This window comes from Branchiostoma lanceolatum, chromosome 1 (genome assembly GCF_035083965.1).
Source record: "Branchiostoma lanceolatum isolate klBraLanc5 chromosome 1, klBraLanc5.hap2, whole genome shotgun sequence".
Classification (NCBI taxonomy): Eukaryota; Metazoa; Chordata; class Leptocardii; order Amphioxiformes; family Branchiostomatidae; genus Branchiostoma; species Branchiostoma lanceolatum.
In genome coordinates, this window is record NC_089722.1 from 16,308,678 (window position 1) to 16,334,348 (window position 25,671).

At 40.1% G+C, this 25,671-nt stretch overlaps 1 protein-coding gene across 4 annotated transcripts; it reads left to right on the plus strand.

Moving 5' to 3' along the window:
• The first annotated feature begins 202 nt into the window (after positions 1-202).
• LOC136437828 (contactin-1-like) lies at positions 203-25,671 on the plus strand. Of its 4 annotated transcripts, none has more exons than XM_066432356.1 (32): positions 203-307; positions 3,587-3,697; positions 4,803-5,117; positions 5,613-5,708; positions 6,076-6,205; positions 6,615-6,715; positions 7,079-7,178; positions 7,597-7,805; positions 8,444-8,648; positions 8,775-8,839; positions 9,060-9,228; positions 9,603-9,730; positions 9,992-10,164; positions 10,341-10,461; positions 10,630-10,833; positions 11,396-11,536; positions 11,743-11,813; positions 12,353-12,587; positions 13,176-13,330; positions 14,284-14,328; positions 14,691-14,843; positions 15,026-15,116; positions 15,791-15,912; positions 16,460-16,520; positions 16,704-16,804; positions 17,118-17,286; positions 19,514-19,620; positions 19,962-20,124; positions 20,539-20,700; positions 21,334-21,495; positions 23,111-23,221; positions 23,925-25,671. In XM_066432356.1, exons 2-32 carry the CDS (start codon positions 3,616-3,618, stop codon positions 24,140-24,142), a joined length of 4,365 nt encoding a protein of 1,454 aa, XP_066288453.1. In that variant the 5' UTR covers positions 203-307; positions 3,587-3,615; the 3' UTR covers positions 24,143-25,671. The 4 variants fall into 4 exon arrangements, with proteins under 4 accessions (XP_066288453.1, XP_066288445.1, XP_066288462.1 ...); XM_066432348.1 differs by having other exon boundaries at positions 213-307; positions 3,549-3,697; XM_066432365.1 differs by having other exon boundaries at positions 213-307; positions 3,549-3,697; positions 20,539-20,682.

Sequence of the window (25,671 nt, forward strand, 5' to 3'; positions counted from 1 at the left end):
AGTGTATCATTACACGGACAAGCATGGCAAAAGGTCAAACATTTTTGACCAGATTTGGAGAGTTCCCCGTCCCCCCTAGCAGCAACTGGCCTTAAATCTTACAAAACATTTTTCACAAAACAAAATCCTTTTTTTCTCCGAGAAAAATACATCAGAACTACATTCTCACCTATCAAGTTTCATGCTGCGCATGACAGTTACCTGTTCCTTACCTACAAATTATGCGGATTGCGCTACGGGAGGCAGGGTCATGTAAAAGTCAAGGAGGCAGCGTATCTTCCACCTGCAACCATTCTCTATAAAAAAGGTATGTTCTCAAGATAGTTCAAAGTCTTTGCTTCAATTGTAGTGTGTATATTTCCTTCACGGACTAAAACTGGATTCAAAATCCAAGTGAGAATTACGCGTGTGTTCTCCTCTGGGATTTTAGAGTAATTACGTAATTCGAGAAGCTTCGAAGAGGCGGAAAGAAAATGTAGGTCGTTACAATTGCATTTCACAGGAAGCTATCACATTCTATAACTTGTACATTGTTCTGCATATGTTCGTTCAATATCTTAGGTAAAACCCCACTCTTTTCAACAAGTGTAATTATCTGTGGATAACGTTTTACAATGATCCTCCACACGAATTGCTACACAGTGGGGTGAGAATAACAGGCAGGAATTTGAACTTTTGAACTTCCCTATCACGTAGGAAGATCAACTGACCTCTCAATGATTTCCCTTAATTAACGTTGGCCTAAGTTGGTCGATCGCATTAGATTTTCTTAGCGCACTCTGTGGTACTCGGGTTATTTCTTTCTTATATAATCTGCACAAAGTAGCTAAAAAGGAAAAGAAGACGCCTTTGTCTTCAAGTCAGATCAAGGACAGGACAACACCCCTCTATGGCACCAACGTCGTCAAGTGTGCTTTCAAGATTTTAGCGTTATTCCATGTGTCATTTATGAAAAGACGAGAAGGTGATATCTATCGTTACATTTGTAGAAGCTGTCCGCCCCTCAAAATTGTACACTTTAGACAGCATATGTTGGTTCAGTAGGCTGTGGAAAACTCTACTTCCTACAATAGCAATGAGTTCGCGATTCTCCCCACGACATTGTTGGTCCCTGGCAACAAGATATTTATATACCAGACAGTCCTGACTGTGCATAATATCCTGGGGTGAAATAGACAGTTTGAAAATGGTTCACACTGACAAACAAGATCGGTATGCACTCTAGCACAGTGCCGTTGGCCTGAAAACAGTAAACAACACTAGATCATACCCCCTAATGCGACAGTTCAACTGAACCTGGTCTTCTTTTCACCTGGCTGTTCGACAATTTTGCTCTAAAGGTCTGTCTGTTCTAATGATTATCAAATAACTATTATATGATTCTGCGTCATAAAACCACTGATCGAACATATAATATACATGTCACAGTAGAGATGGCGATTCAGGACAATCGGCGATTGTCCTGGGAGAGATCGCGATCGCCATTTGTCCTAGGACAGACTGCGATCGCGATCTGTCCTAGGACAATCGCCGATTCTACTAGTAGAGATTGCGATCGCAATCTGTCCTAGGACAAACGGCGATCCAAACTTAGTGATGCTAAGATATTAAGGAAACAGCAATATTTTTTTATCAACCATGATTTTATTTAGTATTTACAAACTCTGATCAAAACTCAATTGATGCTAAGATAAAGGTAACAGCAATATACAGCAAAAATGTTTGATCACCCTCTAATTTTATTTAGTATTTACAAACTCTGATCAAAACTCAATTGATGCTAAGATAAAGGTAACAGCAATATACAGCAAAAATGTTTGATCACCCTCTAATTTTATTTAGTATTTACAAACTCTGATCAAAACTCAATTGATGCTAAGATAAAGGAAACAGCAATATACAGCAAAAATGTTTGATCACCCTCTAATTTTATTTAGTATTTACAAACTCTGATCAAAACTCAATTGATGCTAAGATAAAGGTAACAGCAATATACAGCAAAAATGTTTGATCACCCTCTAATTTTATTTAGTATTTACAAACTCTGATCAAAACTCAATTGATGCTAAGATAAAGGAAACAGCAATATACAGCAAAAATGTTTGATCACCCTCTAATTTTTATTGTTCTACCAAAGTTGTGAGATCATTCAGTATATGTCTGACTGTGAAATGATATAGGTGTGAAACTGTAGTAGTATCTTGAAACTGAGATTGATATTTTGACACCTGTTTTATCACTTTACAATTGTTATTGTTCTCCTAAGGTTGTGAATTCAATAGGTGTGAAACTGTGAGTATTATCTTGACACCTCAAAATTTGCATACCGAAATATTGTTGGATCACCTTCTTTCAACTGATATCTTTCACACATTAAAATTTTGTCACTCAACTTCATCAGAAATTACTTTATCAGAAAACATACTCACATGAAATTTATCCATCATGAAATATGAACTAATTCACCTAAAATAGTTAAGTATTGTGAAATGTAGGTAGCATGTTAAACATGATTGAAATGTAATGCAATGATTCATTCTATTTTCCAAAGCATTTCCATCTAATCAGAATTTGTCCAAGTAGAATCGCCGTTTGTCCTAGGACAGATTGCGATCGCAATCTCTACTAGTAGAATCGGCGATTGTCCTAGGACAGATTGCGATCACAGAATTTGTCCAAGTAGAATCGCTGTTTGTCCTAGGACAGATTGCGATCGCAATCTCTACTAGTAGAATCGGCGATTGTCCTAGGACAGATCGCGATCGCCGTCTGTCCTAGGACAAATGGCGATCGCGATCTGTCCTAGGACAATCGCCGATTGTCCTGAATCGCCATCTCTACTGTGACATACACATACATATAATTCTGGATGTTTCTGAATCTTTCAGAGTCTCTAATGAGCATAGCAGGTGCGAATGTCTTCCATTGCCTTTTTTGAATGCGTAATGCGTAAGAAATGTATCAGATAACTATTATATGATTCTGATTCATAAAACCACAGGTCAAACATATAGTATACAAATTCTAAATGTTTCAGAATCTTTCAGAATCTCTAATGAGCATAGCAGGTGCAGATGTTTTCCATTGACTTTTTGAATTCGTAATGAGTAAGAAATGTTTTAGTGGTGTAGACACCTGTGTCAGTGTCACTTCAAAACAAGTAGACCATTACTGCTACCTCATTGAAACTTGAGTAGGCAGACTTTGTGTCTTGATTGATTGATTGGGTTGTTTTTCCTCAAGAAGGAGAGTTGAAGACTCCCCCCCCTCTCACTGGACCCGCGGCACGCTGGCGGCGACGCTGCATCCTAAACTGGATTTGTGTTACCCTTGACTTTATAATGGGAATATCATTCAAACCGTACAAGTATGACCAAAAAGACAACAAAACACACAAAGCTTAAAAAGATTCGTTTTTTGTCGATGAAATTCGTTGAGTGCTTTGTCAATTCGATCGGCCGCAGCGACGCCGCCAGCGTGTCGCGGGTCCAGTGAGAGGGGGGGCTTTAGGATCAGATACTAATTCTAATTATCTGTCTTTGTTCCAGAAATTTTAACTCATGGGTAACGCAATCATTATTCAAAGCACGACCTTGTAGAGAAAGGATATTCAAGATGGGAGGTTTAGGAAGACTCCTGTTCATTGGGGCCGTCTCAACGTACATTGTTCTGGTGTGGACGCAGTCAAAGGGAATAGGTAAGTGTCGACAACGGTATTTTGAAAATGTACTGGCGCGATTTTGCCTTACAGTTGGAAATAATGTGCCTTAGGGCCCCGTGTCACACTTGTGCATATATTCAAGTGCGCATGAGTTCCGCAGTAACATTTTTTTGGTTTAAGTAAATTTTGCGGGGAGGAAGTTGTTTACTATTTTGAACCACCGTTGAGCAGTCTGGTTATCAAACCAAAGAAATTACTTCTTCGGCAGCAAACTTAACCTAAACCAAAAACATGTTCATACGCAACTCATGCGGGCTTGTATATACGCACAAGTGTAACAGGGGCTTTAGAAACATAGGATGTTTCGCAATGTATTCGGCTCGAATGCTATCCCCAATTGCGAACGGAATCCGTGTAATTTCAAGCACACGCACTCGCACATCAAGGGAATGTGTAAAGAAGTTGGAGGAAAACATGGTTGTCGAAATGTATTGTTTAGGTCAATTGAAAGTACGGAAGTAAACTGTTTTTTTCATGACTACACATTTACCAGTGGTGCCTTGCATGTCACTGAATGTTGGTATGGGGAGGGGCGGCACCTAAAATGTATATCTTGAAACGATGTCTACAGATTAGCCGAGAATTGTTTGTTAGAAGAAGAACTTTATTGCACGACAATTGTACATGGTACAAAGTATGGCAAGAGTTCGTTAACATAACACAAAGTGGAAGTATAGAATAAGACTTAACTTCATAATTACTAATACAATACAATAAGGGCTAGCATACGTTTTCGATATTGTGTTATAATAATTGATTTAATCATTGGTTTTTTTCTAATGTGAAAGCAGTCGTTTAGATATTTACCTATGTTCGCATTGTGGGGAATGTTGCATTTAAATATGTACTCAAAGCGGCCTGTAGCATCGAGACTCTTAAAACTTAGTACTTGTTTCGAGAAGTGTGAATAGCTTATGACGTAAAACATCATATCTAGAGCATTCCATGACAAAGTGAAATTCATCTTCAATTTTCATTGGACAAGATGGGCAAAACCTTTGGTCAGGGGCTACATTATAATAGCTGCCCGTCTCTATTTTCAACTTATGACTACTAATTCTTAGATATGTTCGTCCTACAGTATTCAAAGGGGGAGCGAAAGACCCGTCTATTTTTGAACACCCACAAGACCCTACCGTATACGACAAGGAAAAGGCCAAGGCACAGGGCATCAACTACGCTAACCTGACTTGCAAAGCCAAGGGTAGGCCGTGGGTCAAATACAAATGGCTAAAAGACGGGAATGAGATACAGATATCCGACAAGTACACGATAGCAGGTGGGTATCTGGTCATATACAACCCTACGTATCCTGATGACGAGGGCTTGTATCAGTGTATCGCCTTCAACGGGAAGGGAGCGGACGTCAGTATGCCTGGATGGTTCGCGTTGACACGTGAGCTGACAATTTTTTTTTAATATTATATATAACATTTACTAACTTAATACCAACAGGGCACATAATTCCGCCACCCTGAAGAGATACGTCCAAACAGATCTCCAACCCAACGTCCCCCAGTATAATTCACTCTTGTAAATCTAAACTGTGCATACTTGGGGGATGCTGCACTAGAGATCTTTCTAACCCACTGTTTTTTAAAGTGGCGGATTTAAGTAACCTGGTGGATTAATGTTGCTGGATGATATTTTGAAGAGAATTGTTTAAATGCAGCTACATGTATATCTGACGTTAGGCATCGTCAAAGTCTTCGGTTCTTAGACTGCTTAGCGTGCATGACTATATTCTTTAACATTGTTTACATTGTTATTATCATACCGTAATGCTTTGTTGTCTTCGCTTCGACAAGGTTTTCATATTGGGACTACTCTATATGCGCTACATAACAGCTGTCTTATGTTAAATTGTGTTCATGTATTTTTTTCACTAAAGACGTTGGGGAGTTTGACAAGACACCCCGCCCTCCTGTGACCGTAACAGAAGGAAGAGGATTCAAACTTGAATGTGGAGCACCGGACGGTTTTCCTGGTAAGCAATTATACTTGTACATATACTAGTGTATGTACGGGACTACAAACCACGCTTCATTGTAAAGTTATATAATGTTGATGATTTGCAACAGTTTTAATCACATTTGTGATATGACTTAGGGTTAATGACCCACCTTGAGGTTTATACGGTGTCATAAGGCATTGTCGGTTCCCATAACAACTGACTAAATAAGGAGCGAAACATTGACGTAAATCTATCGACAGCCAGCTTTGCCGCCATGTTGGATTTTTGTGGAGAGCTCACAAGTGGTCAATGTGGAATGATAATGACTGGTGGTTATGACATAATTGAGTTTGGCTATATGGCTATATGATGATAACATACAACTTATTTTCTCTTATAGCCCTTTACTATGGCTGGTACAAGGGACATGTCGCCAACAGGATCATTCCAAACGAACGGAGGTACATCTCCCATAAAAACGGAGACCTGTTCTTCAAGCATGCTGTAGTCGATGACGCCGGGGACTACAGGTTAGGGCATCATATCAGTCTGTGTCGTTAACAGTCTCAATTTTTCCTCATGTGTGATTTAGTAATGCAACAATGTACAGCTACATATCCCTTAAGCTTCAGGAGCGAGCTTAATAGTATATTTTACGCCCGTTTTATAAGAATTCCCATACTTGTACAGGAATCCGTCCGCGCAAACTCTGTGGACGCCCGCTTGTCACTCTATACCTTGTTAGTACGGCCTGGCATCCCGGCACGCAGGTCGATGACTGATGACCTACTTACGCGGTGTCCGATTTTTTGTCTTCTGAAAGATGAAGTTACATGTAGAAACAATAGATTTGTATAGTCAAATAGAGGATCTTACTGTCAGTTGAGACTAAACTAATGTATGTGTGTATGTTTCTATGACCCTTTTTTTCTGTCGTAGGTGCTTCGTCCAGAACCAACAGGAAACAGACTTTGCCGGGGATTTGCAGAACAGGTCCAGTCCCGTGATCACTTTGACCGTTAACCGTGACCTCAACCCACGTAAGAGTGAAATCTATGAAATTTTACCATAAACAGCTGCTTAATCATCAATGATGTGAAATGGCAAAAGTGGACGTTTGATATCCGAATTTGAAAGGTGACAAGCAATTGCCAATCACGTTTAGCACGAATAGTGATGTTATTGTTATGGGCGCCATCTTGTATCTGATTGCCCCCATCAGAATTCTGGCCAGATAATTGTGATAAAACCTCTCAATTTCACCGATCGCCTCTTTATGGTATGACCAACATAGTAGTCAGAATAGTACATTGATTGGGCCATGTATATTTCATCAATCTAAAGTAACGTTGTTTTTTTTCTTTTCCTTTCTTTATCTTTCTTTTTCATATATCCCTTACTAGCTATACAGGACAGAGAACCAGTGATCACGCTCGCTCCAAAAGATATCACTGCCATCGAAGGGTATCTGAGCGCAGTACTGGAGTGTTTCGACGACGCATAGTAAGTATCCTGTGCCTCCATTTGATGCGGTTGCGACAGTGGTATAGATGCCATGGGCATTCTTGCTATTGCTTGAAGAGTGCCCTGTGTCGATATGTGTTCTGTCATGTGGTTTGCATCCTAACCTCCAACAGTAGTATAATATATTGTAGACTGTCACAATTACGTCATGACTCTTTCTCATGGCTCCTGAAGGCCTTACCTGATCACCCATGCCTTCACCACTAGCTCTACTTTTAGGACCATGAAACATGTGGATCGGGTTTGAGTAGGAACAAGATAGGGCGCTGCGGCTGATACAATAGTCTACGGTACGGACCTGGGAAATGTGATGCATTCCCAAACGCAAAGTATTTGCATATGTACAATCACAGGGGATGACATCACTATGTTAACGCTTGGTCTGCTTCGATTTTAGCCCTGATTCGAACATCCGGTGGAGACGGTTGGACAAGCCAGCAAGAGAAGGAGGTGTAGAAATACCATTTCCTTCCAAAGCCCGGTTCAACTACCACTCCCACGCTCTTATCATCCCGCTGATCAGCCAAGCTGACGGGGGAATCTTCGAGTGTACCGCCAGCAACAGGAAAGGATCTGTGTCACACGAGGCCAGAATCAAAGTTAAATGTAAAAGGCGACAAGTTACTTTCTTTTCTCCAAGCATAGGTTTCGGTCGAGAGGGCTAGGGAACCCCGTGATTTTTAACATTTCTTGCGCCCAATTCTGGCCGGCCCCGAAACCTCTGTTTGGAGAATAGCTACTTTCATACTCTACATAGTTGTAGCTAAAGCGAAGTTCTTCGTTTCTTGTCATACTCATATTCTATCAGGTCTTTTTATCATAGGCATGTTTCAGTTTCAATCAGTTTCTTTAATGTAAGATACGGGTGGCTTACTCTTTCTTAGCACCAGGTGTTCATTGTAGAAGTTTAACTTCTGTTTAACTCAAAATATCAGTAAAATCTAATGTTAGGATTCAAACATGGGACTAAGTGTGGATCAAATCATTGACATGTATCAGTAACCATATAAAGTTCTGTTAGCGCTTGTATGTCTTTTTCAATTCGTCAAAAAGATGCGTGCCGTCTAGCAATAAAGACTGGATCTTTAATCTAATTTGTTGTATCAGCCATTCATGGAAGAAAACGTCACCATTACTACATGGTTGCGTATTATAAATAATAACATGTTTAACGCATGTTTTAACTTGACTACTCATCCACCAAAAAATTGCGTGATAAAGTCTTGTTCTTTTGTATTCCACAGCTGCACCGAGTCCTAAAGTATCAAAATTGACAAAGCCGCTCGTCATTGGAGGCGAGGAGACGTTCTCGTGTGAAGCTACGGGCAGTGAACCCCTCGTGTACAGTTGGTACTTTAAAGAGGACAAGATAGTGACTGACAACGTCAAATACGTCGTATCCACTGACAAACTTATCGTTAAGAACATGGACCTGAATGACAAAGGAGGGTATGATTATGTTTTTTCACCTTCTTTGGTTACTGATATTTTGACATCGTTTAAAAACTATGAATTTTGCATTGTCGTTGATTATTTGATTCGATGACGACGGCATTCTTGTTCTTGTACTTGCAGTTATCGGTGTATCGTCACAAACCAGGTTGGAGCGGGTACGGCCCAAGTTACATTAAAAGCTAAAGGTATGCATGTTTTGTCAAGTCGCTGCAGGTGTTGCATTCACTACTGTGACTATTGAATAATTCTTCTGGCCAAATGACAATAGTTATATTTTCCCTATGACCTACCGACGTGACAAAGTTCTTCAGTACCTTTGATTGTGGATTTGCATTGTAATACGGTATGACTTTCTGAATCGTGAATGAAAAGGGTAATATGTTTTATTATTTCAAAACGTCACAGGACTCAACATCATTATACCCATCAGCCAGCAGAACGGAATGGTAGGCTCCACCATCACCGTGACCCTGAGATGGGAGGGGCTTCCAGTTCCTACGATGGAATGGATCAAACAGGGTGAAGTGATTGCGACCAGGACTCCAGACGGAACTGTGGAGAAAACTAGTGATCGGTATAGTGGCACATTTTCATATTTGTTTATGAACAGCAAGTTAGCATCAACAACTTGTCAATCACTCGATTTATTTCAAACAAGATTGCAACAACACGCGTCACGTCAAAGTGAACACTTCAAAATGGCGACACCCCTTCCCATCATACACCACTCCCTTGAGAAACAAAAATGGCTGCGCCCATACGGACGGGAGCTAACTAAATACAGGTTTTGCTATCGCAAACCTGTAATTAAATTTGATGATGATCGTTTAATGTTAGATGTTAAGCAAGTTAGTGGAATCTGTTGAGGCACGTAACGACAATGATTTCTAGACTAGCTATGATGAAGATTTTGTTGTTGTTTTTATTTTGTTTGTTTTTTTCAAACAGGTATGACGTGACTAGAGAGGGGTATCTAATCATCAAAGATCTGACTCCAGAAGACGGTGGAAGTTACAGTTTCAGAATTCAAAACGAGCTTGACAGTAGAGATACAGCTGGGACAATATACGTAGCAAGTATGTTAGAAATTCCCTAATAATATGGTGAATGAACTTTCTTTCAGATGACAGGGAAAAAGGAAATAGAAAACTGAATATTCAAATTCAGCCTTTTGTGGTAAAATGTACATAGCTGGGTGAAATAAAAGTCCAAGTACCATCCATTAAATTTGATTAGTTCTACATGACATCAATTTATCCATGTCAGGAGTTTTTATGGAATTTCTATGATAGACCTCTATATCCAAAATGCTGACTCATATGTTTTTCGTCATTCAGAGCAATCGCGCATCATAACAGGCCGTGGACCAACGGATGTCACCATGGAACAGGGAGGATCTACAACCATCCCGTGTGAAGGACAGATAGACAACCTTTTAGAGAGTGTCAACACCTGGTATGTGGACGGCAGGAAGATCGACTTTGTGAAGGAATCTTTCAACTACAAGAGGGTATGTAGTTGTCTTTGCCATAGTCGTCAGAATTGCATGATTCTTTCCAAGAAAAACATCATCTTTCATACCCAGGTGCCCAGGTCAGGTGTTTGTCATGAATATCTTCACACAAATGCGCAGCAACATTCAATCATTTGTTGTATAAAATTAGTTTTATCAAATCCATCTTGTAGGGTCCTAAAGGAGAACTGGTCATCATGAACGCAAACGTGATGATGCATGATGGCGTGTACACATGCGCACTGGCCACAACTGCTGACGAGCAGACTGCAACTGGTACAGTCCGGATCAAAGGTATGATCGAGCATGTCATCTTTGTCATATCGCAAACTATGGCGAGATGCATGCATAGTGTTCATGATTCCATATCCTTATTATTATACTTTAGATTCATAATCTATGACAAAGAATGTGGCTGAATGTTCATAATTTTAACGATGTGTAACATCTTTCCCTCTGAAGGTGTGAGCGAAGCACCAGTTGGAGTGAAATTTGAGAATGTGGGGTCCAACACCGGTACTCTCCGCTTCACTCAAGCCAACACCAATGGAGACAGCTGTAAGGAGTACGTGGTGGAGGCGCAGACAGAGTTCGACGACATTTTCTTCACTGACAGACTGTGGACCCAGGTTTGGCGGGGTTTGGCAACTTCGAAATCTCTCAGAAGTGAGTACATGATATTCTCCAAGCAGAGGTTTTGGACGGGAGGGGTAGTAGTGGCCGGGGTTTTTTAACATTGGAGGCAATGTTTAAAAAACCCGGCCACTACTACCCCCCGACCAAAACCTCTGCTTGGAGAATAAGTACATGATATTCGAGCACTTTTTGACGCCAGAATCTCAATACAGTTTTATCTCAGCCATATGGCAAAAACAGAAATCATTGCCCGTGGTTTACTTTGTATTTGACACATGGTTTAATAGTAATAAGTTTATTGCAAATTCCTGCCCGAAGGCTAATTGCAAATAACATACATAAAAGAACAGGGTATAAAATAGGTATAAAAGCGGCTAAACTAAACTATAAAAACGTAATTGTCTATAACTAGTGAGGGGGTTGACTTCTCTTTTGTAAGCAATGGAAGACGTAATGTCCCACTTTTTCTATTATTTATGGTTTTTTGTAGTTAAAAGAAGAATAATCTTTTTTTTGTCTGTAAGCTTAGAGAAATTCGGATAGATTTTAGTGGTCTGAATATACCCTGAATCAATATATTGTTTATACTTAGATGGCCCTGGCGGAGCGAAGCTTCTCAGCCTGACTAACCTGAAGCCGAACACCGAGTACAGCTTCCGCGTCACCTGTTTAAATACCTACGGCATGGGTGAACCAAGCTGGCCGACCGAGAAAAACAGGACCTCACCAGGAGGTATGGATGACCCCAAACTTTATGGATATCCTATTCTGCAGACGAGGATATCCTCTTCTGCATACGAACATGTTCATCTGGGTTTTGGACTAAACCTTACCTTTTCTTCTTACATTTATATCTTGATATGCTGTATGTTGTTTCTTTTTATGAATAAGGTACATGCTCAAATTATTGAGTTTTGCGTTTTGAATTGTTCATTACAGCCCCACCTCGAGCTCCAGGAAACCTGGGTTACGGCAATGGTATGGCAGGGGATGTCCTGATGAGCTGGGAGGTACGTGAGGCTGTTTTTAATATGAACGTGTTTTTTTAATCAAATTTTATTCACAATATATATCAATGTTGCAGAAAGGTATGTTGGTATCTTACAAGCATAATATATTGCACTTGTTACAATGTTGGCACCAAAGACTACATCCTGCCAGTACATATACTGGCAGGATGGTTTACGATTAAACCACATACCAAATAAAGATGCTGGTTTTGTTCATAGAAATAATTTACATCATAGTAACATATTTACAGCGTATTATACATTGTGTGCTAAACAAGGTTATCAGTTGTTTGTTTCCCGTTTACTCCACAATTTAAAGTAAATTACACATTCACAACATAAAACAGTGTAACTAAAAGTCCGTCAAAAACTCAAGCTAAGAAACTAAAACGTACCTCATACATGCATAAAATATCATAACAAACTCAGTTTCTTGTTTACAAAAATATGAACGTAGTAACTAATGTTAGAAGTGCTTTTACCGTTTGTACAGTGTACTAGTATACAAAGACATAATCTATATTGATGTTCTCTCCTAGCCGCTTAAAGAGTCCGACTGGGGAGATGAAACGGTAGGATACCGTGTACGGTACCGCCGACAGGGTACCGGGGACAGGTTCAGGGAGGTCTACATCGACAACCCTGAGGCAGCAGCTTACGCGCACACACAGCCTCCAGCACCCGTCAACGTTCCGTACGAGTGCAGGATCGCGGCTTACAATAACTACAGTGTTGGACCAGAGGCCACGTGGATCGCATATTCATCTTCAGGACGTGAGTCAATTTGCTTTCCATTTTTTCATGGAATGACACATACTATTAACAGATACGGTGTTCAAAAGGTATCATCCAGATCCTAAGATGCTTATGCTGGGTGGCAAGCTATACTTAATGCCAAACATCGCGTGTCTTCCTAGCTTTAAGTAAACCGAGATGGTAGACCAAGCTATTTCACTGTTAAAGATAGTTATCTCCATGAAAATGGAGATATTGTTTTGTGTGTGTCTGTCTGTTTGTGTTTCCGCACTACTCTAGTCTGCATAACTCAAGAACCTCTTGATGGATTACGATGATATTTGGTATGTGAACAGGTGTTGTGAAGTCGAAGTTCACGGTCAATTTTGGGTCCCCTGGTATGTGACCTTGGTATTGCAGCAGAACTTTCATTTTTGTACCTTTCGAACTGGACGTGCTATGTTCTTGATTTTTGGATGGCAAATAGCTTGTGATGTAATAAAGAAGTGGTGTCGGTTTGGGCCCCCTAGCAGCTTGTTCTGGTTTTATGAACATTTTCCCTCGCTTAAAAATCTCTCAGGAAGAGCAACTCAAGCTTCAATTGATTGCTGTAAATTTTTCTTTCAGTGCCTGATTATCCGAGGAACTTGGAGATCATAAAACAAACAAACGACAGTGTGACGATGCAATGGGAGAAGATCCCGAACTTCAACGGACCGATCCCGTTCTGGGGTGTCCGGTACTGGCGGGAGGAGGACCGCCCTAGGGCCGCCCGTCGTAATGTGAGTTGAAAGAAATACATGGATATATGAAAGTTCATCTGTGTTGGTAGAATTCATCATTAACAAGACTAAGCTTTTCGTCCAACACTTTAAGAGAAATTGGGACTTACCCCAAATTTTCGGTTGACTCCATCAACCCTGTTCACGGAATGACCCGGCTACTGCAACGTGACGTCAGCGAAACGTGATCGCAGTAGCGGGTCATACGTGCCAGATAACCTATGTCGTCCCCCGTCTCTGTTCAATGTAGATCTGTGGGCTCTGATGTAGACTGCCTCCTTTTATTGGGGTAAGTCCCAATTTCTCTTAAAGTGTTGGACGAAAAGCTTAGTCTTGTTAATAAAATACATGGATACTTTCGGAGTGAATGATGAATGAATGAATGAATAAATAAATAAATAAATAAATAAATAAATAGATAAATAGATAAATGAATGAATGAATGAATGAATGAATGAAGACCTTTATTGCACATTTTTGCCACACTGGGCTAAGTACAGGTCACAACAGGACAGAACATGTTGAAAAGATATGGTCTACAGATACGAAATAAAACTAACTATCATTAGATAAATTCAACATCTCCTCGCTTGTCAGTTATTGTAGAGATGAAATTTAAAGAATAGATATGTTTCTCGATGGAAGGTTTGTCTAGTTTCATCAGGAAAATTAATTTTTCTACAGTACTTAAAGTACTTAAAAGTGTGATATAACATGTCTATCGGCAATATGGTTATCAATTTACATATAAAGTAGGCATAACATGGCGAAACAAAATGAAACAAAATTGAAATTATAACACATATCTTCTAACTCCCATCTACATTTCAGGATGATCTTAGCCGAAAGCCATCGTATTTTTTCATTGTCCGTCTCATAATAGTATACAAAGTAAACGATAACACAACTATAAGTTTCAGCCTTGTTTCTTTATCTATTTTTTCTTTATATAGTCTACGATACAGAAACGTTCTGTCAGCTTCTGGTGGGACACATGGGTAAGTAACAAGTTTTCTATGTTTCGGAAGAGGAAAGTCAGTTAATGCTATTCATGTTAATGATGCTGTTTGAGATGCATGAACATAAACCTAAATGGGGTAGGGAATTTCCCGAGCTTCCTTCGTAACCCCCGCTTCTCTTAATGGGTCAGTGAATTAGTCATGCTTGTCTCAAGCATTGATGTTTCTGACCTAGGGTGAAGAGATGCTTCTACAGTAACACTTAGTTCAGTGCTTAGATGAGTGCCCCCCCCCCCTACGGCCTTGCACTGAGCGAGTTCGTTAAGAAAAAAAGTAATTTTCTCACAACTAGCGAAGAGAAGATATAAAAAATGTCACGAATGTGTGCATCTTCCCTCTAGCTCCGTTACATCCCAGAGGAAGAGGAGAAGGATGAAACAGGGTTCCAGTACGCCCGTCTCTATGACGACGGTCTGACGAAGCTACCAGGACCTGCTGACAAGGAGACGTACATTCTTCGTGGGCTTCAGCCGAGCACGCTCTATAACTTTCAGGTTAGCCACTACTTCATACTGTTTTATACATGAAATTCATCTTTCTTGCACGTTGCTATGGTCAAGTGCCCGCATCTTAGCTTAATAAACTATCTTCAGCATTTTATGATAATGCTGGGAGTAGTTATAGCTACTGTTACGTTTTTGGTACTAACACATTGAGTTTCCATCTTTTTTTCCAGGTTCGAGCCAACAGTCATCCGTATTTTGGCGAATACAGCAACATCACCCGAGCGACAACGATGAGAACTGGCAACCCGTGGCTCATCGGATGTAAGTTGACGTTTGTTGTATACGGTGTGAATCAAGTATGATCGACAAGGTACATGTATGTGGTGAATCAATCTGTTGACATCAATTTCAGATCAATCTGCAGCCTTGTCAGTGCATAATAGCCTGTGCGTGAGATGGTAATTTTGTATACCGTTGTTATGTGTTATGACTAACACCTGAATAAACACAAGTTTTCGGAGTCGACTCGGGGCTGTGTGTAAAGCCCCCCTCTCAATGGACCCAAGGCACGCTGGCGGCGTCGCTGCGTCCTAAAATGAATTTGTGTAACCCTTGACTTTATAATGGGAATATCATTCAAAACGTACAAGTATGACCAAAAAGACATCAAAGCACACAGAGCTTAAAAAGATTCGTTTTATGTCGATGGAATTTGTTGAGTGATTTGTCAATTCGGTCGGCCGCAGCGACGCCACGAGCGTACCGCGGGTCCAGTGAGAGGGGGACTTTAGAGATAAATAGATGCTAATGTCATCAGTTCCTCTGGGAAAAAACAAATAGGCTGTACATAGCTCTAATTTCATCCAGTGAGAAGGGGGCTTTAGGGCTGCTCAAGTGGAGTTTTCCTACAAGAAAACGCTACCAAGTCAACTCAAAAACGAGTGTGTAACCCCAGCCTACGACCCACTACACGTATTGCATTTTTCCTTACACAGTGAAAGGCACCTGGTGGATACCGATCCTGTTCTGGTTCATGGTTACACTGCTGATAGTTCTGCTGTTCATCTTTTGCTGTTGTTGCTGTCTTTGGTGCAAAGTGAGACGGCGGCGCAAACCGGTTAGTTATGTTGTAACTATTCCACGGCATCCTCCTTTATCAGCGCTGAAACCCGCGCGGGAAATGTTCGGCAAACCCTCCCGGTCTCAGCCCTGATCTTTTGAACGGAGATTTTGGCTTCTGGGGACGTCACTGACAGCTGCTCCTGAATGATTAATGAGCAAGCCTTATTTAGCACAAACAATTGTTACTTACTCATGAATGATTAAATAGCGATGTAAGACGTAAGCTGATTGGCTGATAGCTTCCCAGCGTCCTTTGGGGCTTTGCTCAAAATGAGCCTTAGCAAACCCTCTGATTGGCTGAAAGCTGTTTGGTGATGACGTCGTCAGAACCGTGCTCAGGGGCTCGGAAGGGCAGGGCCGCTATTGGAGGTAACGAACATATCGGGCCTGCTGGGAGGATGTTCCACTGGTATTCGGTGTATCCTCGCTCTATTTACCATGAACCAGTTTTCATACACGTATATGTTTCATTTATGATTTTAGAAACAACTAGATATCAGTTTGATGACAGTTTGTTCGTTTTAACTTATGTCAACTTACAGAAAGATGAACTATTTCTTCTGGCCAAGACAAACGGAAAAGCTAGGAATTATGAAGTAGATGGTGAGTATAGTTAACAATGATATTTAGTATACACTTTCTGATTTGAACTTATTGTTATACGTTTAGAGATTGAATATACTTGTTTATTGAAAATAACATCTCGATTTTTAGCACATCGTATCCGGCATTGTTTCAGATGTGGCAGTTTTCCTTTATAACATAAAACAATTTTCTTATTCATAGTCATGACAGACTATCACAAGGGGATCCTTAAACAGTTCAGGGACACTATCATCCGATACGTCAGCCCTAAACCTGTTACTGACCATCTCGCTGAAAGTGATGTGGGTACAAAATTCGATTCCTAGAAATGGCTGAACATTATATCAAGTGATTAACGATACAAATGGTTATATGTTTGATGTAATGTTAAACAGATAGGTACTCGTATTTTTCCATGTAGCACTGGCTTCACATTACTATTTGTTTTGATTCATTTGTTACTATAGCAACGATATGTTTGAAGACATCTACATTGTATTTTGATCAATGGTTATTAGTATTCTGGTAAATTTACAATAGCTTTCTATGCAGTGTATTTGAATTTCCTGTTGCCTTTATTAAACACTTACCAAGATGATAAATATGCTACTTTAGGCCCTACCCCAGACAATAGCAGGGCAGATCGAGCGGATTGAAGACCCTGATTCGGCCAATGAGAGACTGCTGGACATCTTGCCAAACCGCCCCGATTTCGCCTTCGACCATTTCTGCGATGGAGTCCGGCCCGAACATCCTTGGTTGTCTGATCTACTGGAGGAGGAAGGTACGTTTGTAAGAATATCGTTTGAAAAAAGCCCTGTTTTACATCTTTCCATGGTACAACTAGATACTTTTGAACGGCCTTGGTTCAGTTCTAAACCACTTGTACTGCTACTTATATACAGTTCAAACTCTACTACAGTAGAATCCGCTTAACTGCACCATCCATTTGTCAGCGTTTTTTGGTGCAATTATCCGGCAAGTGCAATTATGCGAAATGTTCAGCTGGACCGCACCACCATGGGCGAGGGGGTGTATTGTTAGTCAGAAACACTAGCACAAAGAAAACAGACGAAATTATTCAGTTATTAACTTAATTTATTGACCCTTTGCTGAAAATATAGAAATGACTACGAACCTGTTTTGATTTTGCATTCTTTCATTTTACCATGCGATCTACCGCATTACAACACACGTAATGATACAGGGGAGGCATTCTGAAACATCGTCATGCCACTCATGGGATAACAGTTTCTGTGTTACATTACGTAGAGTGCAGTTGTCGATTTACGTAAATCATGTACCGACATGAAACTAGGAATTGAAACTAAAACTTGGTTACTGATTACGGGTGACCCGCCCGGGACCTCCCATACGATTCCTATCAAGGTAACTGTCAATGGATACCGCCTTCTTTTGTTACTCAAAACAGTTTTAAACATATTGGCGGTATTGCGCCTTTACACGGGCAGGTATCGGCTCATTTGTACCGCGTTTGCCGATTTTAGCGCACCTTTTCAGGGATTTTTGTCAAGGATTTTTGAAAAAAATTGGTGCAGTTATCCGGCATTGGTGACCATGCGCGGTGCAGATATGCGGAGTCACTAACAATGCAATGAATGGGAACCGGTTTTGGATATTGGGATTCGGTGCAATTAAATGGAAGGTGCGTTTATCCGAGGTGCAATTAAGTGGCTTCGTCTGTACTGGATACTTTACGGAGATTACTTCCGTACGTTTCGAGTGACATCCATCACTCTTCTTCAGCGTCACTAGAATGAACTAGCAGAACTAAAAAGAGCTTATGTACAATAACTAGAAAAAACGGTTTGACATGGCAACGTCACAAACTCATGCATAAACGTCATTAATATGTAAAACGACTTAGGATAGTGTCTATCATGTCTATGGTACGACAACACCATAGGAACTGCTATTGTCCTTTAGGTGTGGGAAGGGCGGGATCCTATATACGAATGACAGACTTGTAAAAAAAGCATATGATACTTCTGTTGAGCTACAACAAGACTGGGCTGTCCATGTACAAGACATGCTATATAGACATGGCTTCCAAAATGTTTGGCTTAATCCTGCTGTAAATGCCAACCATTTTGGAGTCATCTTCAAAAATCGTTTGGAAGACACGTTTCTCTCGGGCTTTAGACAAGAAATAAAGAGCATGATCATGATCAAACTCAGCACTTATTGCAAAATTAAAAAGCAATTCTGTTTTGAAAACTATCTTTCATCAATCCAAAGGAAATATGTTAGAAATAGCATAACGAGACTGAGGATGAGTGCCCACTCCTTACAAATTGAAAAGGGTCGACACTACAACACGCCAGCCAAAGAGAGACTGTGTCCAACATGCCATAATGATATTGAAAATGAATTTCACTTCATTATGGACTGTCCAACTTATGCCGATGACCGACAAATATTGTTACAATATATTGTATGTACGTCCGACACAATATCCGCAACTACAAGGACAGAGATATTTAATATGATACAATCATGCCCTGTCCATATATCCACCTATGTAGGCAAATGTGTATATAACTCTGTGAAAAAACGAGACAATATCATACATTCCTGACACAGCATACTGTTACCAACATTTTGTATTCTAGAGCGTTAGTATGTATATTATTCTATAGACTATTCTACTGTTAGTCATAGACTAGAGTAGTTCTCTATAATTATCTGTCAACAATTAGTAATAGTTCAATTCTCATGTACGTTAGTTGCCATACATTGTACCAGCTACAATTGTCGCGCAATAAAGTTCTTCTTCTTCTATATACTGGAGAGTTCTATGACGCTTGCGCATGAGTTTGTGACTTTGCCATGTTAAACCGTTGATGGATTTCACTCGAAACACCCAGAAGTAATATCCGTAAATTATCCAGTAGTAGAGTTTGAATTGTATATGAGTACTGTTTACAGACATACCAAGCTAATATTAAGTAACTTCTCTTATGGCTTCCTCATTCCATTTCTACCTTCAGAAATAGAGATGACCGACGATCACAGGTCCATCCTGCAGTCTCACCAGGAGGCCCTGGCTGCCAATGTCGACCCTCATCCCGTCATCAACCACATGACGGAGAATAAGGTAGGAGTTACTTCCATTATTTATCACAAGCAAAGTACAATGGTGGATTGAAGAATGTATATATGTTTGTGTTGTGTACTCCAGCCTAATATAATGTGTTTGTTAAATTTCTTATGTAATTTGTTTGCCATGTGTATGTATAATTTAGGACTCCAGGAAGAGTACTGAAGTATAATAATATGTATGTACTCTCACCAATGGAGGTCTCAAAAAATTAACAATAAACTCGTAGATAGCACCATGTCAGAAGATCAAATCTAGCACGAAAAGAATTTTAGTCTTCATATTTGCATTGAAAAGAACAGTTTACGGACGTGGTGTTGACGATTTGTTGTTTGCAGTACTTCAACCCAATGGAGGAAGAGTATTTCATGAGCATTTCAAGCAAAGAAGAGACAAACAATGCAATGATTGACATGCTAAAAGATCGTCCTGATCCCGCCTTCTATCACTACCTCATGTGCCTAGACAAGCAGGATTCCGACCTTGCTGCTAAGATTGGAGGTAAGAACATTGCACAGCGGTACAACCTCCTCCAATTTGATAACGCCCATCTTGTCTAACTATATATCAGATCCAATTAACGGAGCACATACAATCATCAATTGGAAACCATTGTGGCGTCGTGTGGCGTAACGGCTAGAACATTCGGCCGTCAAACAAGGGGACCTGAGTTCGATCCTGGTGTGCCCCCAGACATGTCTGGACATGCGCCCGGACGTTGTGCCCTTGGGAAAGGTACTTAACAAAAATTTCCTCACTTCACCAAACGCCTATGTTGTACCTCATGTAAACAGCCTCGTTATTCAGCCTCCCCAACGGCTGCCAGAGGGTGTGTAAGTCTTGTTAACGGTTGTTTTTTGTTATGAATCAACCAATCTACTACTACTATGACCTATGACGTATCTCTCTCCTCAGGACCAGACTACCAGCAGGACATCAAGAGGCTTCAGCTAGAGATGGAAAACAAGGCCCTCATGGCACTGCCACTAATGATGGACACCCGCAAGCAACGGCCTCGCATGGTCGCTGATGGACAATACGATGACGACGGTAAGAGTGGTAAGCACACTGGAAAAGGTACGATGTTGTACGTATTACCTGCCTGTTGGTGGCATGCATCACCTCTTAGGGCCGGTTTACACGATGCACTTACGACGATTGTCCTACGACACTTGTCGCGCGGTGCGTGTCGCGGGACAGATTTTTTTTATCCGTGTAAACATTCCTCGCGACGCGCCTCGGCGTTTTTCTTGTGGCGCTTCAGGGTTGACGAACAACACATTGCGGGGAGTCTGCAAAACGGCTCATCCTCGTGTAAACGGTAGGGGTCGCAGGCAGCCCAATTCCGCGTCGCAGTGCGACGGCCACGGCGCGCGGAGTGATTCGCAGTCGTTGCGTGTGTCCCGAAAAGTGTGCTAGGCGACTGTCGTACGAAAAACGTCCTACGTCGTGAAAAGTGTCTCGTGTAAACCGGCCCTAAGTCTCTAACAGTTTTCTTCTCGTCTGTTGCTCTCTGCTGTGCATATGGTAAGGTTCTTTAGGTGTCAAAGGTCATCGAAGGTGCAACGAAGGTGCGGGAATGATCTTCACGTATAAAGAAGGAGAACTGTCGAGAATCTAGCTCGCAAAATACATTTCCTACATGTTGCTTTTCCAGTGCTCTAAAAGTGTTTGTTGAAACTTGAACTACGTTTAAATCATAACCCTCAGATGCTGAATCATGGCACATCGACATGCCAATGTTAAACAACATTGATGACTTCAAAATGCCGAAGACGGTAGCTGTTGAGCCAGAAGAGGAGAAGAAGATGTCGAACATGGTTGCTGCTGAGCCAATGGAGATGAAGATGCCTAAGATTGATTCTGTAGACGGTATGTCCTCAGTCAACAAAATACAAACATGAATTCACTTTGAAAATGTACAATTAGAAAACTTAACATGTCTTTTTAAAACTTTAACAATGACAGAAACATAGATACACTGTTAACAACTTGTCAGTTGTCATCTGTATTAAACGAACATAACTAGGTTTCCTATACCCCAAACTCCCTTGACCTTGCTATCAAAACTCCTGACCCTCTTGAAAGATCTGTTGCATATCAGTTACTAGGTGTCACTTTGTTCACCTTTGGTGTAGCATCATACCATGAAGGTAGGAGATCAGTCACAAAACTAGAGTTCCACGACCTCATACCTTGTCCAAATGATTTTAACCTTTATGACTGACGTATTAGGAGTGTTTCTCATCAATCATAAATCATACCAGTTGATTGTCTTAAAATATAACATGTCCAAAGTATGAGCTTAACAAATCTATCATCAATTATGCAAATGAGGCCCTTATTAGCATAATTTGATTCAACGATGTTCACATTCACATAACGTCCCGATGCCACAAAAAGGATTAAATGTATGAAATTGCCGTCTTTTGCCAGTGTGGAATAATAGAAGTTACTCATTGAGTATGCAAATAAGGCCCACATTTGCATATTTTCTATCTATCAACAGTCCTCTCTTCCTCAGTAACAATTTGAATTGTCATATCATGGAACAAAGCGGATTTTTAAAGTTGCCTCATTAATTATGCAAATTAGAATCTGGTTTGTATAATTATCGTCCAATCATACTAAGCATCACAAAAACTATCCACATACCAAAAATCATGACCATCCATCAAGGCCATCATGTCATAGTATTTTTGCATTAATTATGCAAATGAGGTCTTCATTTGCATAGTTCATATCAATTAATATTTCTCTCTTCCTCAGTTACATATGTCACATGTTTCAGAGTCCTATCATGGAATTTGGCGGATGTATAAACTTTCCTCATTAATTATGCAAATTAGATACTGATTTGCATAAGACGTGTCTAATCATGTACATCATCACTCAAGCTATCTACCTACCAAAAATCATTACCATCCATCAAGCCCTTCTTGAGTTATTCCCTTTCAAAGTCAGACGCAAAACCTGCTCCTGCAGTTCCAAAAAAGCCGCTAGGGGGCCCGAACCCACACCACTTACTCTCTGTCCAAAGATCTATCTACCACTCAAAAATAAGTTCCATAGCATGTCCTGAACACGAGATATCAAAACAGGAAGTTCCGCTGCAGTACCGTAAGAAGCCGCTAGGGGGCCCAAAATCTCATCGTTTTTAGGTCTCATCAAAACCTACCAACATACCAAATACCAAGACAATCCGTCAAGGCATTCTCGAGTTATCCTGTGCCACTACAAACAAACAGACAAACAGACAAACGCTACCCTCTGCATAACCTTCTCGGCGAAGGTAATAAGCATAGACTCGGTATATCGGTACAGTACCGGTACTTCATGATCCGGTATTTTGGACCTGTGCCTAATCAATTTTCGCGGTACAGTACTGGCACTATTTACATTACTTACTGTTTGTGATATGTATATCTTTGTCCACGAAGTATATATTTTGTTGCAAAATGATGAAGATGTGATTTATCATCTCTAGCTGTGCTGCCGCCACCAGAGATCCAAGCAGCTCATCCGTTTGAGTCCCAGTCCGGAAGCACCATTGAAGTAGAACATGGCAACCCCATCATCATTGAGATTGTTGGTGATGGTAAGAAAACGTTATTTCTCTTCTTTTATGTCATTGTTTATTGTTTATGCAATGATTCAATTAAAAAAATACGGCATCAAAGAGAGACTAAGCTAAGCATAGAAATCAATTAACAGGAAAAATGACACAGCATATGCTATAGTACACTTACTTATCCATTACAATCGTTGAGAGAGTGACAACGACATAAACGGTAGTTTTGTGTGGGAAAGAAAGACGTTCCATGAAGCAAAAGAAGAAGTGAGTACTAAAGACATCATCAAGAGGCGCGTGTGAGTGTGAGTGTGTGTGTGTGTGTGTATGTGTGTCTGTGTCTGCATGTGTCTGTGTGTGTATGTATGTGTGTGTATGTGTGTGTGTGTCTATGTGTGATGTGTGTGTGTCTGTGTGTGTGTGTGTGTGTCTGTATGTGTCTCTGTGTGTATGTATGTGTGTGTATGTGTGTGTGTGTATGTTTCTGCGTATGTGTGGGTATGTATGTGTGTCTATGTGTGTGGGTGTGTGCGTGTGTGTGTGTGTGTGTGTGTGTGTTGTGTGTGTGTGTATGTGTGTATGTATGTGTGTGTGTGTGTGTGTGTGTGTGTGTGTCTGCGTATGTGTGTGTATGTATGTGTGTGTGTATGCGTGTGTGTATGTGTATGTATGTGTGTGTGTGTGTATTTGCCTGTATAAATAACTAAGATATCGTTTTGTGCCCACCTAGCCAAGAGCGTGCGTTGGCTGTACGAAGGCGTTCCACTGCCCAACGACGAGCTGTACCAGCAGACTACCGAGGGCGAAGACTTACACTCCATCTTCATCTCCGAAGTGACCGATCAGAACCAGGGATGCTACACCTGTGAAGGTACCACGGAGTACGGAGTGGTCAATTGTGATATCTTCATCAAGGTCCGAGAACCACGGACCTCGTCAATAGTATAGAAATGTCTCTTCGCTGTCCAGAAATATTAGAAATGTTTTTGATGACACGGAGTACGGTGTAGTCAACTGTGAGATCTTCATCAAGGTCCGAGAACCATGGACCTCGTCAATAGTTTAGAAAATGTTTCTACGTTGTCCAGAAATATTAGAAATGTTCTGGATGACAGTATCTTATGTGGATATAAACAGCATGCATAAACAAATAAAGTATAGCGGATGGCAGTTTGTGTTTTCATTTAGGAAACAGTGGCATAAACAGATGTGACTTTAGCATCCTTAGCTTCATCTAGATTGCTATTCATAGACATAAGTTTATCATGATATCTGAATAATACATATACAGTATGTAGTACAATGTGTAGGATAAATCATCTTTTTCTGGACCGAATATTTGACCAAATGCAATTGTACTTTAATCAAGAGTCGCTATATGGGAAAACTCCAAAATCTTATACATCTGAGAATCTTATCTGAGAAACAATGTCAACATCTTTCACTGGACCGAATATTTGACAAAATGCAATTGTCCTTTAATGGTTGCTATATGGTAAAACACAAAAATGTTATCTCTCAGAATCTTTACTGCATTGTCTACGAAATGCCTAGATGCGCCTGGCATCTTGAGTTGCGGGATAGATATCATAGCGTTATAGAATTTGTTACTATCATATCTAGCATATATCAAGCTACTTGATGTACACTTGGATACTTAAAACAAAAATGTTACTAATTCATGCTTAAGCGGAGTATTATTAGAAATGAGGTTTTAATGTTTATGGTATCTGCATGGTGTAATTGTACAATATGACCTTACTGATATGAATGTTAACATTTATGTTCAACTATATTGAGGGGCTTAGGTTTTCAGGTATTTCAATGAAGCACTTAAACATGCGATTGTTACAGTTATTTTTCAATCTATTTCAATATGCAAGAGTGTTTATGTTTTCATGTATTTCAGGTATTTCAATGAAGCACTTAAACATGCGATTGTTACAGTTATTTTTCAATCTATTTCAATATGCAAGAGTATTTATGTTTTCATGTATTTCAGGTATTTCAATGAAGCACTTAAACATGTGATTGTTACATTTATTTTTCAATCTATTTCAATATGCAAGAGTGTTTATGTTTTCATGTATTTCAGGTATTTCAATGAAGTACTTAAACATGTGATTGTTACATTTAGTTTTCAATCTATTTCAATATGCAAGACGCTTATATTTACCATAACTAATGGAAAAATGTGTTCTCTTTCAATGAGGTAATTAATAACTACTGTTCTTTATTAATTCATTAATGAGAAAACAATGGAAAATCAAAATGCCAACTTAGCCAGGGTAGAAACTTAAATAGTAGATACTAACATTGGCATATATTGGAGATGGAAGGATATGACATATTAGAAGGAGAAATATTGATGTGGCATAGATATAGTTTGCTCTTGTCATCTCGTACCATTTGTAATTTGAGTTTCTGAACTTTTGTATTCAGGTGAGGGTTATGCAATAAAGTAATTAGAAAAATGC

Coding starts and splice junctions, on each gene's coding strand:
- LOC136437828 (XM_066432356.1), top strand. CDS start 3,616: ATGGGAGGTTTAGGAAGACTCCTGTTCATTGGGGCCGTCTCAACGTAC. Junction 9,731..9,991: donor TGGGACAATATACGTAGCAA/GTATGTTAGAAA, acceptor TTCGTCATTCAG/AGCAATCGCGCATCATAACA. Junction 17,287..19,513: donor TGATCTACTGGAGGAGGAAG/GTACGTTTGTAA, acceptor TTCTACCTTCAG/AAATAGAGATGACCGACGAT.